This window comes from Paroedura picta, chromosome 2 (assembly GCF_049243985.1).
Source record: "Paroedura picta isolate Pp20150507F chromosome 2, Ppicta_v3.0, whole genome shotgun sequence".
In the NCBI taxonomy this organism is placed as follows: Eukaryota; Metazoa; Chordata; class Lepidosauria; order Squamata; family Gekkonidae; genus Paroedura; species Paroedura picta.
Window position 1 is genome coordinate 150,633,756 of NC_135370.1, and position 16,997 is coordinate 150,650,752.

Consider the following 16,997-nt stretch of genomic DNA (forward strand, 5'->3'; position numbering starts at 1 on the left):
ACCTGTACACAGAAGATCCCTGCCCATGAGCCCCGAATATTTTCCTCTCTCTTCTGTACTAAGCAGTCAGCTTACAACCATCTTCTGGTCTCCATTGTCTCTCACCAGTTTGGATCTCTTTTTCCGGTGGCTCTTTGATATCCACTTTTTGGACGAGGCGGAGATAAAGTTTCAGTGAGTATTTTTGAACGTTGAGAATGTACAAAGGTGTTTTGTCACCGGTTCTGCCATCTGCTTGTGTGTATGAGGGGAGGTTGTATATGAATCATAGAATCATAGAATTGGAAGGGACCTCATGGGTCATCTAGTCCAACCTCCTGCAGGACACTCACAACCCTATCACTCCTCCACTGTAACCTGCCACCCCTTGAGCCTTCACAGAATCAGCCTCTCCATCAGATGGCTATCTAGCCCCTGTTTTAAAATTTCCAAAGACGGAGAACCCACCACCTCCCAAGGAAGCCTGTTCCACTGAGAAACCACTCTGTCAGGAACTTCTTCCGGATGTTTAGACGTAATTTCATTTGAATTAATTTCATCCCATTCATTCTGGTCCGTCCCTCCGGGGCAAGAGAGAACAACTCTGCTCCATCCTCGATATGGTAGCCTTTTAAATACTTGAAGATGGTTATCAAATCCCCTCTCCATATGAGTTATGGCCTTGGTTCTCAGAAAAGTATGGCAAATGCTGGTTACTTCCCAAATGTGCTCAGGACACCTCTTTGTCTTCCCTTGATGGTTGTACGGCTAGGTGTGTGTTCCTTCCGGATAACGGCGCTTTCTTTGTCAATTACGTCATCACGTCCAGCCTGATCGGAACGGCCATGGAGCTGCTGCGCATCCCGGGACTTATTGTCTACGCCACTCGGCTTTGCTTCGCCAAGTCTGAGCCAGAGCGACTCCATATCAAGCGGGTTTGTGGTTCTGTTCTTTGCTTAGTTTGGGTGGGTTCCTGAACACTGTGGGGCTCCTGTCTTCATTAGGTTTTTACATTTTACATTGCTATGCCTTTTCTGAAGGCCGTACTACACTCTGGTGTCTTAAAGCCTGAAAGAGCCTTCTGAAATACAGGTTTGGTTTCTTGAAAACTGTATATGAAAAAGTATTGATTTGGGAAAAGCCTGGCCCTGGAGTATTGTCAATGAGGTTAGGTTCCATGTGTATTCAGTGCTCTGCAACATGCTATGCCACATGCAGCCTAGAGCGAAATACTCACCTCTCAAGATGCTTTGTTTTCTTTTCAAGAAAATTACGTTTCTGTTCCTTGTAGTTGCATTGGTTTTAATCAGTGACAAAACTGAGTAGGACCTTGGAGAAGGGATGCCACTGAACAGGCAATGGGGATTCTTGAGGAGCTGAACTCCCACAGGATTCTGTTTGATTTGGTACATGATACTGCATGATACAGCTAGCGTTAGTTATGGTTCATTCACTTTAGCCCTGGTTTATTTCTTAAATGTACGGTGAAACCATGGCTTACAGAGGGCATGTATAAAAGTGCCAACAGCAAAACCAGTCTGTTGCCTTGTAAGCAAGGAAGGCCAAAGTGGAAGGCAAATAGTTTAATCATGGTTGCTCAGGGCATTTTAAGCAGAGGTAATGCCTTGGTTTGCAGATCCTCTTGAAATAGCTTTCTCATTCTGGTTTGTGGCCAGCCCTTACCTGTGATTTTGACATTTTGACATTCAAGCATATTGTTTAACCTTGATTAAAGAAAACTAATTATGGTCAAGAATTTTTCTGCATGTGGCCTTCAACCACATTGCCTTTTACTATTTATTTATTTTTATTTTATTTATTAGATGTTTATATTACCCTCCGATACAGCTCAATGTTCACATAAAACATTGCAGGGGTAATATGTAGAACAGTCTAAACAGATGACACAGTCATAAAATATCATATCAGCAATAATCCAGCAGTGGTTCCAGTTTAACAGAACTACAGAGTTCTTGTAACCTAAGTGAAGGTGACAACACAGTAAGGATGATAATGTGGTTTTTTTCCCCCTCAGAACCAAGCGTATGAATTCCAGTTTGGCTTGGAATATGCCTGGACCTGTTGCATTTTTGCTGTTGTCATGACCTATAGCATCACCTGTCCCATTATTGTCCCCTTTGGTGAGTATGCATGAGGCTTCCTTATACAGAATCAGATCCTTGATCTATCAACATCAGCATTTTCTATCCTGACTGACAGCAGCTCTCTAGGGTCTCAGGCAACAGCCTTAAAGCATACGTTCTGATCCTTTTATTAAGGATCTGGGGATGCTGGGGATTGAACCTGGAACTTCCTAAACATTAAGCCGCTGTTGTACCATTGAGCCACAGCCCAGCCCAGTATATCTATGGCAGTCTCCTAAAGGTGCTCTCATTGTCTTTGGCCATCTATGCAGTACCTTGGCTTGGCCCATCACAGTCAGAGGAGGTGCTGCAGCAGAAAGCAACACTATAAGGCAGGTCACACGTCTGCCTCCAGAGGCATGCTAAAACAACAGTATTCTCCAGGTTCAGGTATATTGGACCCCAAAAAGTGATATTTTCTGATATTCCCAAATTCCAGTACCAATATGGTTTTCTGATTTGGTAAATATTTGGGAACGCCGATTTTTTTTTCGTTCCGTTATACCCCATGGGGACCATTATAATCAGTGGTTCCCGTAGGTCAGGGGTGGTCAACCTGTGGACCTCCAGATGTCCATGGACAGCGTTTGCTGGCAGGGGCTCGTGCGAATTGTAGTCCATGAACATCTGGAGGACCACAGGTTGACTACCCCTGCCGTAGGTTATAATGGAGAATTGATCCAGGGGTATTGGGGGCTGTTTTTTGAGATAGGCACCAATTTTCAGCATAGCTGTTGGAGCCTCCCTTTTACACCCCCACTCCAGTTTGAAAGAGATTGGACCAGGGGGTCCAATTCTGTGGGCCCCTAAAGATGGTGCCCGTATCCTCTATTGCTTTCAATGAAGAAAGGCATTTAAAGAGAATGTGGGCTCTTTAAAATTGAAATGCCTTTTGCAAGCCACTGTGTGAGTGAACTCCAAAGGTGTTAAAAGGGCTTGCAGTCCCTTTAAACACCTTCTCTAAGCCACAGGTTCAACCAAAAGGTATTTTAAAGGGACTTCAACCCATTTAAATATCATTCAGCTTCAGCTATCCAGTGGTCCCAAAACATCCAGAATATGTTCAGCCATTTTGGGTAGTCGAAAAGTATAAAAATCTTTATCTAGCTAAAATAATACCTTTAAATTACTGATAAGGTATTTTCAGATATTTTTTCAGGTCGGATTAGCTGTGAAGTGATCTTTCTGTAATCTGGTGTCAGGTCCTGTCCTTCTGGGTGATCAGCTTCTGCATGTGCAGGAGGTTATGAATTATACAGGTACTAGTAATCAAGCCCGCTGCAGGGGAATGCAGCGGGCGCTAGGGCCTTACGGTATCGGCGGCGGGCTGGTCGGCAGCGGGCTAGTCGGCGGCGGCGGCGGACTGGTCGGCAGCAAGCTTCTTTTGTTGGTGGCAGGCTGATGCGGCGAGAGGCGCTTTGCGCCTCTCACCGCGTCAGCCCGCCAGGCAGGGAACCCCCGGCAGCCGCGCTTCGCGCGACTGCCGGGGGCTCCCTGGGTCGGCGGCCTGACGCGGCGAGAGGCGCTTTGCGCCTCTCGCCGCGTCAGGCTGGGAGGAACTGCGAGCCGCGCTGCGCGCGGCTTGCAGTTCCTGGAGCTGGGAATCGGAGGGACCAATAGGCAGGCGCTTCGCGCCTGCCTATTGGTCCCTCCAATTGTCTGTCGTGAGGAAGGGTCCAATCCGGACCCTTCCTCATCACGGACTAATCCCACCTCTACCCTGCTTACCGAATTATTTAGTCCGTGGCGCCCGTGGCGCCACGGGCGGTTTAAAGATGTTAATCCCACAAAACAGCAGAATGTCTTGGAGATATGGCCCAGAAGGAAGGAACCTGCCACCAGATTCGGAAATGCTCTGTTCCTAGATCTAGGAGTGGTGATTGAACACAGGACACTATGAGGTGTCAGAGACAGGTGGGAAGTTTGGCTCCCATTGTGAGCATAGTACTGGGCACTCTGAAAGAAAGCCAAGCCTAGGACAGACGTCCAGTGCCATTCAGTGTCATCTTTAGTATTTGCATTTCCTTTGGCAATAAGAATGTCTGAGGGCCACTAAGCTTTCTGCTGTTGATCAGTAAGGAATGTGAATGTTTTCCAGGAGAGTTGGAATTATTGAACAGGAAGATTCCCAAATCTGAGCCTTGGTCCGTCCAGCCCAACAGTGGGATGGATCTCATACAAAATCTCTACACAAAAGGGCATTTCTTTGCTTTCCCCACCCCCTCACTGCAACCCCCAATCCCCCCACAAGTAGCTTGTGGAGTCATGGGACCAACATTGACAGAGTCAGAGGGGGGAAATCAATGGAATCTTCCCTCATTTATCCATCAGCTGAGATTTTCCAATGCATCCACCCCACTGTCTACTCAGTCTTTAAGCAGAGGCTGGGCAGATCCTTATCCTGGATGCGTTAGGCTGATCATGCATTGAGCAGGGGGTTGGACTAGATGGCCTACAATTCCATGATTCTGACTTTTCCCCCCAGCACTACTCCTTTAGACCCTTTTAATTGGCATTGCCAAGCATGGAACATGGGATCTTCTGCATGCACAGCAAACACTGGGTTACAGAACTGTAGCACTTCCTGGTGAATACAATGTGTAGTCTTTCTGGGCTACACTGTCAGTCCCTGCAACACCTCAGCTACTGAGCCGCTGTTCTGTTTCCTCCCTACCAATCTCTTTCCACACAGGTTTGCTCTATATGCTGCTGAAGCATATGGTTGATCGCTACAATATTTACTACGTGTATATTCCCACCAAACTGAACCAACGTATCCACTCCGCAGCTATAAGCCAGGTGGTGGTGGCTCCCATCCTCTGCATGTTCTGGCTGCTGTTCTTCTCCATCCTCCGTCTGGGTCGGTACGATTTATGCTTTGCAAACTCATTCATGCCTCTCTGAATGTAAAGGTGATAGCAGTTTCTGAATAGGAATATTGCAGGATGTCTCTCTCTTATAGCATTTTCATACCTGATGTTTTGGAAAATGATGCACAAACTCTGCAGTTGAAGCACACACTTGATCCCTGTGCTTTCAGGCAGGTTAAGCTTGTCTGCTGGTGCGGACTCTGGTGCTAAACCAGTTGTTTTCCCCAGTCCCTTAGAGCAGTGGTCCCCAACCTCGAGTCTGGAGACCGGTACCGGTCTGTGGATCAGTCAGTATTGGGCCGTGGCTCCTCCTTGTCCACCTCTGCGACCTCGTCCACTTAGAGCAGGGGTAGTCAACCTGTGGTCCTCCAGATGTTCATGGACTACAATTCCCATGAAATTGTAGTCCATCGACATCTGGAGGACCACAGGTTGACTACCCTTGACTTAGAGGAGGGCAGGGAAAGGTTCCTGTTGGCAGCAGAAGATAGAACCCGCAATAATGGATGGAGAATTATATCGACTAGATATCAGGGGGAAAAAATTCACAGTCAGAATAGTTCAGCAGTGGAATCAGCTGCCTAAGGAGATGATTTCTCACTGGCAGTCTTGAAGTCAGGTGGATTTTTAGGTTGATCCTGCATTGAGCAGAGGGTTTGACTAGATGGACTGTATGGCCCCTTCCAACTCTATGATCCTGTTAATGCTCCCATGAATTCTAAACCTCATTTTTGAACACACACAGCTTAAGGCTGACAGATAATGAATTGTTTCAGGCCACATAGTGGTTCGCAGCAAAGGGTACATGATTATCAAGCACTCAGCTCTTGCTGGGGATGAGATCTGCAGGTCTCCCTGTATATAATCACGGATACCTCCTCTATGACAAGCGATGGATAAGAAGCCCCAGTGGCTTCTGCTTTTGCAGTCTCTGTGGCTTTGAACTAATAAATCACCTCTTAGTTAGGAAATACCTGGAGGGTGACAACACAGGTGTAGAAGGTCTTACTGATATTCCACTGCTCCAAAATTCATGAACACACGAGGCTGCTTTATACTGAATCTGGCCACTGGTCTATCAAGGCCAGTATTGCCTATTCTGACTGTCAGTGGCTTCCCAGGGTCTCAAGTCATCTGGTGGTGGCAAGTGCCATCAAGGCAGAGCTCACTCACATTGACCCCGTGAGGTTTTTGAGCAAGAGATGTTCAGAGAGAGTTTGCCATTGCCTGCCTCTGCCTCATGACCCTGGCATTCCTTGGTGCTCTCCCATCCAGATACTAGCCAGGGCTGACCCTGCTTAGCTTCCAAGATCTCAGGAAACTGGGTTAGCATAGGTCATCTACTACCTGATCATTTCAAGTGCAGGTACCAGGGATTGAATTTGGGACTTTTGGCTGTGAAGCAGATGTTCTGCCACTGATCTCCTAACTCCCAGCTTCTAGAACTGTGCAGTAGCTAAAGTTGGATTGATGTGAGGCAGATTTTAACCAGTACATGTTAAGATTGCAGGTGTGGACTGAGGGGTCTATTGATGATTCTCTGAAGGGTTGGTGCTGGAGAATTAGGTAGATTTGAGGGCTGAGGGTCACTAGCACTTAGAAAGCCCCTAGCCAGATGTTAGAAGACTTGCACATAACACTGGGGATTAATGGTAAATGTAATTGGAGAAATCAACGGAGAGCTGATGCAGATTCCTGCGTTGTTGTTTCTTCTTTCTCTCTATGCTGCAGGCCTCATCAGGCCCATCACCCTCTTCACCTGCGTAGTCCTTTTCTTCTGCATCCTCTCTTCCTTCTTTGGCCTTTGTCTGAAGAAGTTCCAGACAAGGAAACCCTCCAGTTACCAGGTAGGATATCAGGAAAGAATGCTTCCAGTTTCCTGTGAGCTGTTTGTTGTGCATCTCAGGTGGACTTCAGCAAATTCAGAAAGCCCAATGTTGGGTGCTGGTCCCTTCATTATTTTTAAGATCTGCATATGCTCTGCATAGATAAAGGAAATCGTTCAACTACCTTCCTAAAATTTTGTCCTGCATCTGAAACAGATGTACATGTTATCTTTTTAGAAGGGGTGATACAAAACAGGAAAAGTTTGGAATCCAGCAAGCACAGGAGACAAATTGATTCAAATGTTGACTAAATTCAAACACATTTTGAGTAATTTGCCTGGGTTAAAGAGCTTCAGATGCAATAGGGGTATGTGAAACACTCTTTGCTGGAGAAACTTCATGTATACTTCTGGAATCAGGATTAGTCCCCAAAATAATTGCAGACTGGTTTCCGTAAATAGTGAATGTCTTAACACTCAAATTGGCTTTCAGAAAAACCCATCAGAAAAAAACAATAGCAAGTTACCTCTCCAGCCTGAAGAAACTGGAGACATTACCTTATGAAGAAACCCACAGCATAGATTAAAACCCAAAAGGCTGAAATGGGAAATGTTTACAAGACAAGAACTGTGGTGTATAATGCATGAGACTTAGCGATAGAAGGCCATTCCACAAAAGCTGAAGAGTGGACCTCTGGAAAGCAAGGCACCATCAAAAGGAAGTCTTGCATCAACCCCACTTTGCAGGCAGATCTCTATGGAGGCAGAGGCAGTCTGTTAAGTATGTAATTTGCAGAGGAGACTAGAAGCTCAGAGGGATCACAGTTCATGACAGAACAGGACCACAAACAAAGTAAAATATCAACTACACTTGCTTTTTTGCCATTATTGGCATCTCTTTTTTGAGGTTCTCCATTGTCTCGGAGTACTTCTTTACGCTTACACTGATCTCAATTAGTGTTCTTATTTCCTAAAGAATAACCAGGCCAATTTTCAGGGTATGGAAAGACACAAGTATTTCTCATGCCATTCGCTAAAGGAGCTCAGAAGCCTAGGACATGGTCAGGGGCCACACCCCATTTTATCATCCCAGCAGCTTTTGGGGGAAGCTGAGCAGCAGTGACTGGCCCAGAGCTGCCCAGTGAGTTTCATGGTTTTGAAACTGGAAGTCCTTCCTCTAAGGCCAGCTCTGACCACTACAAGATTTCATCAGTAACACTTGCAAGAAAGTGACCATCGAATAGGTCCCCCCCCATGCCTCAAAAAAGGTTATGATGTTTGTTAGCCCACAGGTAATGTCAGAAGGATCTCAGTACCCAAGTTTCTGAGAGTTAGTGCTGTAGCCACTCATGTCTCTGGCACACACACATTCTCACACTGCTTGTGTGTACCTGAACACATGCAGGTGCCTTGCAGTGAGTATCCAGATGCCAATTTTATTCTCATCCCATCGTCCCTTCAGGGGAATGTTCCTTTTGGGGTTTGTGGGCGGGGCCTTCGTTTATCTCTCACCCTGCCTGTACTTTTCTCTGTTTGCAAGCAGATGTCTGAGCAGTCTGAAGGCGTGTTCAATGACACAGAAAGGAGCAGCATCTCCTCCACTCCCAATTCCAATGTAAGCCTCCCTGCCTTCCCCTATCCCCCCCCTTCTTGTACACCAGGGTTGCCAAAGTGCCAGTTTTTCAGTGGACACCAAGGGACATTCTGGATTCTTCACAGGCAACTGGGCCGCCACTCCGTCTGGCTGCATGAGTCTACCGCCTTCTCTTGACCATCCAGACCCTTCCTTTCCTCTGGCTTGTATTCCTTTGCCTCTTGGATGTAACCTGCTGTTTGCTTCTCTGTCACAGATGTTTGTGGCCACAGTGCTGCAAGAGCCTGAGCTGAGTCTGACGCCTGCTGCCTCCCCGGCTCATCAGTCCTACGGCACGATGGGCACCCGCCTCGAGCAAGTGGAGAACCTGGACGAGGGCGACGTGCAGAGCTTTGAGACAGAGCTGGAGAGCACGGAGGACGAATACGGAACAGAGCTGGTGCTGGACAACCAGAGTTCCTATCATTGACAACCTCTGGCCAGAGCCCCGACTGGTAGAAACACTGAAATGTTAAGAACGTCGTAGGGAAGTGTCACATCCAGAGGCCTCCGATTGTGCTGTGGGGCTGTGTGTCAGTCCTGCTGTGAACCGCTCCTGAGCAGAGGTCGAGTTCTTGCTAAGCAGACTGGGACCCATCGGGCTGATGAATCATGAGCCTTCTATGCTGCATGTCTTGTGGCCTCAGTCTTGGGACAGCAGCTGACTGCTGTGCACAGGTAGCTTGACTCGTGGTGGAGACAGAACTAATGAGGGAGATTTGCGGGGGCTTCCTTGCTTCCGGCAGCTCCAGCTGTTCCACACCTGTTCTGTTTGTTGCCTCTCCTCCGTCCATTCTAGGCCCTGCAGACTTCCATTGCCTGACTCTCCCGATAAACTCCCCATGTCAATCACCCTGTTTTCTCGCACTCTCCCTCCTCCGTTTTGTTGCTTTTTATTTATGTTTTCTCTGGTTATGGGGAAACTCTTCTGCAGTGTGTGCAGCCTTCTGCTCGTGGCAGGCAAGGAAAGAGACGGTGGAACTCCCACCGTTTGGCCCCCACCCCCACCCCAGCAGCTGTGAACTTTTACAGAAGGCTTTGCGGGACCTGGGAGGGGAAGGAGTTTCCTGAAACAAATTAAAAATGAGCAACGACTCTGTTGCAGAAGCAGGTGGTCCACAGAGGTTCCCGAATGCCATAGGGCTACTATGTAGAGATTCTCTGTTGTGAATGACAAAAACTCCTTAAGCTTTTGGTTGTGCTCTACGAGCTGCTTCTACTGCTGCTGCTACTACTACTTCTGCCCAAATCAGCTGCCTCTAAGAAAGACTTGCTGTGCCCATTTGGCCTGTCTCGTCTCTATTTTTCTAGGTGGGTCGGTTCCAGTAGAATTATCTCATTCAGGTCTTGCCCACTCTTTGCCTGAGTTCCAGAAAGGGTGGCTGGGGGTGGATTTCCTTGTTCAAATAGACCTCCAGGGGTGGGTGAAAGGGCAAGCTAGTAGCCATGGGCCTGACAAAACACAACAGCAACAGGCTTGCATCTGTTTGAAGCCTACGTCTGCCACAATTGCATAGAAAACAGGGCAGGGGCAGGACTTAAAAGCAAGACAGGTAGAAGTATAAAGAAGGGAAAGAACTCTGCCTCAGTCTGCCACTCGCCACTCGGCAGCTCCTCCCCTAGGCATTTCCCCCAGTGCGTCTGGATTGGCAAGTAACTGGGGAACCCAAGGATTTGGCCCTGTTTGTTTTGGCCCTAACAGGTGAAGCTGTCCTAGCAGAGAGGTGTAGGAATGAAGGAAGCTTCTCGTATTGGGCTCTGGTTAGGGGGAAAGCAGCTCCCAGGATGGGCTGCAGGTCAGCTGTGTTCTGAAGGGACTGTGTGCTTTCTTTTGGCAGCTTTCCATGACCCGCGTGATTGTGGCAGATCCAGATAAGGCTGGGATGGAATCATAAACCTTTAAGTGATAACAACCTGCCTTTGTATACCAGCATGCCCCAGGCTGCCATTGCCAGCTGCATGCTCAGTTGCATAATACACTGTCCTGTTAGATAGTTAGTGCACATGCCAAATGCGTTCTGCAGAGTACCTGGAATTAAATGTGTGTGCGGGAAGGGGGGGGGTCCTCTCTCATTGCTAGCAAAAGCACTTGGAACATGGCCAATGTCTTAAAGGAAGTGAAGGACTTCAGTGTTACACGTGACATGCTGGCAAGCCTTAACCAATGAAGGGCTGCCTCCCTTTTTGTCTTTCCTGCAGTGGTAATGGTTGTATGCCAGGCACGAAGGGCTGATTCTCCTATTACAAACTCTGCATTTCCTCCATGTGTCCTGTGGATCAAATATGCATTTATTTATTTAAAACATTTTTATGCTGCCTCTCCACCCAAACAGGGCCCACAAGGTGGTGAGCCTAAAGAACATTTAAACAATTAAAAAAATAGTTAACATTACAAACACATAAGCAAACAGCACTACAAGGAGGGCCAATAACCATTCTTGGGAGGGGGGGTGCTAGATGAATCAAGTCTTCACCTGTTGGCAACGGACATTAATAGAGGGTGCCAGTTTGTGTTCTGTCTTGTGAACATAATTCCCAGGTACCTACAGTCAGTTCAGATCAGGTGAGCAGGAAATGAGGCTTGAAGCCGTTTTCCCAACCTACAATGGCCAGTTGAGGAAACCCAAGCATAGCCCATCTGAAGGGTAAATGCACCTTAACAACTTGCATTAGTTTCAAAGCTGAAGACAGAAAGGACCCCACATCAGCAACTTTGTTACTGGTTCTCCTTACAATCCTGTAATAGTTTACTTCCACCCCTGCCCATCAGTACTTGTGTACCCTCCTGTGATGTGATTCCCCAAGGCCATTTCAGGTCAGGAAAGAGCGTGGGTGGGAAGGCTCAGGTCCCCTCTCCCTATACACCACAGCCCCACTTGTGCCCAGATATGCCTGGGAATTCAGTTTTGAGTATAGAATTCTGCATGTACATCTGGATCAGTAGGTCACCTGGGGGACCCAAGGATGTTATGAGTGATTTGGCCTCAACAAGTGAAGCTTTCCCAGTGGAGAGATGCAGGAATGAGGAAAGCTTTCTCTAAGTTGCTGCACCTCTGCACTAGAAAAGCTTCACCTGTTCATTTTGTACCTGCTTCACAATACGCAGAAGCCCAAACAGGAACATAGAGCCTGTTTTGTGCAGGACGGATCCAAGTCAGCTTCCTGCTGTTGTTCAGAAAGTAGGGGGCAAAGATCAAGGGTTATAAATTAAATCCAGATTATGTAAAACCTGGGTTTGCAATCCAAAATGTATACCTTGGAGGTACACCACAGATAAATGAGAGAGACTAAAGCAGCCTCTCTATTCTGCCTGGAGAGGAGGAGGGCTGCTTGTTCAGATGTATGGGTGGTTCTAACTCTCCCTCAGTCTGTGAATGTGTAGAGTCTTCACCCAATGAACTGCTGCTAACTTTCCTTGCTGTAGGTTTTAAGGCACACCCTTCTACAGAGCAGTCAGCCTTTCGCCTAGGCGTACCTGACCTAACTGATGAGAGATTTCCAGAACTTCCGGCAGAGGTCTCTTCCTAGTCTTACATAGCATGGCATCTGGAAGCCATTTTGAGGTAGGAAATAGCAAGCAACAAGTAGAGAAATCTAATAGGAGGAGACTAGTGGATTTTGTTGTGTAGATGCCACATGTGCAGTAAATCTTGAGAATGTGTACTCTCACCTAGACATTTGGTAATTTTACGTAACCCTGAAGGCTTCCTAACTGGAAACTGAACTTCAGCCTATGCAAACTCACTGAGGAAATAAGAGGTATTGTACATGTGCCACATAGGTGCCAGCCTCCAGGGATCCCCCATAATCACAGCTCATCTCCAGGCAACACAGATCACTTCCCCTGAAGAAAATGGCTGCTTAGAAAGTGGACTGTATGGCGTTATACCCCATTGAAGCCCCTCCCCAAACCCCAGCTTCTGCAGAATCGAGACCGAAGGTCTCCAGGTTTTCCTCAACTCAGAACTGGCAACCTAGAACCACCGCACATTCTATAGAACTTCATGGTTCTGTACCCATAGCAAGAAACATGCCATTAATAAGCCGCATCCTAAGAACTAGGCAAAGAGGAAACTCAAAATGATACATGGGGAAGGGCAGGTTTAATATGTTGGTTCCTATCTGAAGAAGATATCACTCTCATGAGTTAGACCAGGGGTAGTCAAACTGCGGCCCTCCAGATGTCCATGGAATACATTTCCCAGGAGCCCCTGCCAGCGAAAGCTGGCAGGGGCTCCTGGGAATTGTAGTCCATGGACATCTGGAGGGCCGCAGTTTGACTACCCCTGAGTTAGACCAATGGCTCCTCAAGGTCAGTATTATCTACTCTGAGTGGCACTGACACTCCAGGATCTCAGGTCAAGGTCTTTCCCATCCTTCATACTTCCATTCTTTTAACTGGAGATGCTGAAGATTGAACTTGGGGCCTTCCACCTGCAAAATAGATGCCCTACCTGGTGGCGTGTTTAAATCGATATTCAAATTGAAAACTGATTACACATTGTTTGAGCTGTGGATTGTAAGGCAGGGGTGCAACTGATAATGGTGGGGGAAAGGTGTAAGTATCCAAAGGGAGGGAGTCACCTGAGTAAATGAAGAGTAGGTCTTCGTGTTCAGGTCTCACAGTGAGACAGTCAGTGGATTCTGCAGGCTATAGGATAGCATCCCACACCTGATTTTGTTCCACAAAAAACATTTTGCAGTTATGATACCACAGGTGCCAGGATTATCCTTGGCATGCGAGTGTTCATTTGGGTGTGCATGGATGTACAGAAGATTCTTGCAGGATAGATCACATGATTACAAAAATGGCTGTATGAAAAGTAGACCACCCCCTCCCCCAAACTGACCACATGAACCTGATTCTTCTAGGTTGGGGGTGCTGAGCCTCATTTTAAGGATGTGGGCTCACCTGCCTGTCATATAGCTTTTGAGAACATTTACTGCCCTTGAGGTACATTTGGACCATATTAACGACCCAAGTAATATCTTACAGCCATATCTGAGGCGTACAATCACGCTGCTCCTAAGACGGAGCCTTGGAAAGTTTGGGGTGAGCAGTTGTGGAGGGAGCATTGAATGACCGCTTTGGGCCGTGGCAGGGAAGAGCTGATGAACATTCTGACCCCATGAAAGTGTTCATACATGAACACGTCCTCCAATAGATGCAGGAAACCACAATCCTGTGCCCATTTTCATGGTTGCAAGTCCTACTGGATGCAAGTGGGACAGACTTTGTTCTAAGGACAGTCACAGGATTGTGTTGTACATGTGGCCACGCAGGCTCCTGAATCAAATTGCAGTCTATTGTATATAGGGGTGTTATCTCAGTGTGCCTCTCCAGGTCAGAATTAGCAGCGATTTTCCTTACTACAGATAAATGGGTGCCATAGATGAGTTCCCAGTTTTGGCAGAAGGAGAAGGGAACTCCAGGGCCAAGGCTAATTTCAGACAAGCGCAATGAGGCCTGGATCGCTGCTTGCCAAAGAGAAGGCGAGGTGGGTGGCCTATAGACTAGAATGGCTGTCCCAGTCACCCTACAACTTTCAGAGCCAGTGGCTCTTCACTTCCTCTTTGGCTCTCTAAGAGGCACTGAGGAGTTCATACATGCATGAGGGGACCTATTTTTTTAGTACAGCACCAAACACAGGGGGAAAAGTGTCCTCCCCCCAATCTCAATTGAGGCCAGGGTAAAGGTAAAGGTAAAGGTATCCCCTGTGCAAGCACCGGGTCATGTCTGACCCTTGGGGTGACGCCCTCCAGCGTTTTCGTGGCAGACTCAATACAGGGTGGTTTGCCAGTGCCTTCCCCAGTCATTACCGTTTACCCCCCAGCAGCAAGTTGGGTACTCATTTTACCGACCTCAGAAGGATGGAAGGCTGAGTCAACCTTGAGCCGGCTGCTGGGATCGAACTCCCAGCCTCATGGGCAAAGCTTTCAGACGGCTGCCTTTCAGACGGCTGAGGCCAGGGTGCTCCAGCCCAATGACGTAGGGCAAAAGGAGCTCCCCTTCATGCTCCTCCTGCAGCCTGTTAAATGAACTTAGCATGGGAACAGGATCACGTAGCAAACCTCAGGGCCTCCTTGCCTACCTGCGCCTCTTTCATGGAGGCCAAGTGCCTGAGTGGGTACGATGTCTTGGCGTGGGGCTCTGGTCTCCTGTCCTTCCCTTGGCTGTCACCCTCTAAGAATGTGCCAGAGTTCTGTATCTTGTTATATTTATTGCTATGACCGTGCCTTGAATAAAGTTATTTCACCCAGCTGACGCCTGGCGGGGGTAGGGGTGGGGGTTTGAGCTGCACCATGTTTCTGCAGAAAGTAATACTCACTCCTCTCATCCATGCTAGCCTGATCTCTTCAGACCTCATCAGTTAAGCAGGATTGGCCTTGGCTTCTATGTGGACGAGAGACCACCGGGGAAGTCCAGAGGCAGACCAATGGCAAACCACCTCTGATTGTCTCTTGCCTTGAAAACCCCCCAGGATCACCATGTCCATTGTAACTTGGCAACCAAAAACAGAAACAAAACACCATCACAAAGTCCAGAGAGAAAAGGCAGAAAACAAGTACAATTATAAATAAAATTAAAAACATGTCTTGCCCAACCTGCCAGAATTCTGAAAAGCAGTGAGATTTTGAGCACATGCTAATACTGATGGAAAAGGCTCGAGAACTTCAGATTTTGAGCACATGCTAATACTGATGGAAAAGGCTCGAGAACTTCAGGGTGATTTGCTCCAAGGCACCTGGACCCAGTCCCAATGAGGCTGAGATGCATCTTCTCCCAAGGCCAGTGGGACACCCAGAAGTCTACACCAGGGGTAGTCAAACTGAAGCCCTTCAGGTGTCCATGGACTACAATTCCCATGAGCCCCTGCCAGCATTTGCTGGCAGGGGCTCATGGGAATTGTAGTCCATGGACATCTGGAGGGGCGCAGTTTGACTACCCCTGGTCTACACAATAATTGTACTAGGCTGGAAGGGACGTGTGACCTTTCTCCCCCACGGCTTAGAGTGTGTGTTCAACATAACCCTGCAGAATCTATAGCTGGTCAGTCAGACTAGCAGGCCCATAAGTCAGCCATAAACAATGCTTATGAGGAACCAACTCCCTACTCCATAGCACCAGAGCTAGGTCTAATGCGTAACTGCACCCCAGCAGTTTGCTAGAGCTCTTTACAGTGATGAAGCATTATTTTGTATTAACCATTTCACCAGATATTAAGCACTTGCTAGCAACCCTCCCTCACCTGCCTGGTGGGTCTGTGTGGCCAGTCCAGCAGTGCATTGTGCTTCGACCAAATGGCGATCATACAACCCTTCCCCTAACACCCAGTTCCTCCCCCCCCTGCTGGAACAGAAACCGAAAATGTTAAAACCGCTTCAGAACGTTTTGCTACATGACACACTGAAAGGAAAAGGTGGCCTGGCCCAGCTTCCCACCCCTTTCGATTTGCCAGTTTGTTTAGCATTACTGATGAGGCAGAGGTATGAGCCAAAGGCCTACCCCGCCCAAAGCTGCCTGACCCTGCCTTCTGCAGCAGTGTATGCTGAGACTGGAAGGTGGATGCCTATTCAGCACAACCAAAACGCTAGTGAGAGAGAAATGTAGTCATCCCGTGTGGAGTGCCTCTAGTGCTGACATCACTAAAAACCAAGATGGGGGGTGGCCGAACTGCTCAAGCACAGAGTCTGGCTGTGTCAGGAAACCACTGCTGGGCATGGCTGGATAGGGTTGCCAGACCCAGGTTGGGAAACGCCTGGAGATCTGAGGACAGGGTGGGGCAGGGGCCTCAGCGGCCACATTCCAAAGCATCCATTTTGTCAAGACAAACTGATCTTTGTAGTCTGGAGATGGGCTGTAATTTTGGGGGAGTCCACTCAGGGACCAGCATCTCTAGGTGGTGGTCAGGGACAGGAAGAACAACTTCACAGAGTCTGAGTAAATAGAAGAGTTAGGTTTTATACCCCGCTTTTCACAGTCTTAAAACAGCTTACAGTCGCCTTCCCTTCCTCTCCCAACAGACACCCTGTGAGGTAGGTGAGGCTGAGAGAACTCTGACAGGACTGCTGTGTGAGAACAGCACTATCAGGGCTGTGACAAACCCAAGGTCACCCAGCTATCTGCATGTGGAGGAATGGGGAATCAAATCCAGTTTGCCAGATTAGAAACTGTCACTCTCAACCATTACGCCACACTGGCTCTTGCCTAGCTAGTCCTGCAGCATGACACCACCACAGGATAGAGAACCCAAAAGTGAAAGAGCACAAACTGTGTGGCCCCTGGCCCCCATACACCTTCTCATGTCACCAGGGATATTGTCATATAGAGTATATAAAATGAGAACATGGACAGAGAACTTTCTTTCCTGTAATACTACAGCAAAATTTAACCTGATGGACAATAGATTCAGGAAAAACAAATAGAAGTACTTTATTCTCCCAGTAGATTGAGAAATTCACTGCCAGTGGTCTTAAAGATGGCCACTGGCCACTAAGATGGCTTTAAAAAAAATTAAATTCATGGAAGGTAGGTCTATTAGTAG

The 16,997-nt window shown here is 47.7% G+C and overlaps 1 protein-coding gene and 1 long non-coding RNA gene across 4 annotated transcripts in view; both read left to right on the top strand.

Moving 5' to 3' along the window:
* Positions 1 to 10,715, top strand: part of TMEM63C (transmembrane protein 63C) — an 88,299-nt gene extending 77,584 nt beyond the window's left edge. For all 3 annotated transcript variants that reach the window (XM_077323319.1, XM_077323321.1, XM_077323320.1), the window contains 7 exons: positions 109 to 174; positions 752 to 914; positions 2,015 to 2,120; positions 4,816 to 4,983; positions 6,725 to 6,840; positions 8,362 to 8,433; positions 8,669 to 10,715. In XM_077323319.1, the coding sequence (XP_077179434.1) occupies positions 109 to 174; positions 752 to 914; positions 2,015 to 2,120; positions 4,816 to 4,983; positions 6,725 to 6,840; positions 8,362 to 8,433; positions 8,669 to 8,881 (904 nt within the window). In that variant the 3' untranslated portion in view covers positions 8,882 to 10,715. The remainder of the gene's footprint in view (positions 1 to 108; positions 175 to 751; positions 915 to 2,014; positions 2,121 to 4,815; positions 4,984 to 6,724; positions 6,841 to 8,361; positions 8,434 to 8,668) is intronic.
* A 1,998-nt stretch (positions 10,716 to 12,713) lies between these two features.
* On the top strand, positions 12,714 to 14,711 carry LOC143830605 (uncharacterized). Its single transcript, XR_013228545.1, has 2 exons — positions 12,714 to 14,135; positions 14,417 to 14,711. It is a non-coding gene; the product is annotated as an uncharacterized LOC143830605 (long non-coding RNA).
* Positions 14,712 to 16,997: the final 2,286 nt, after the last annotated feature.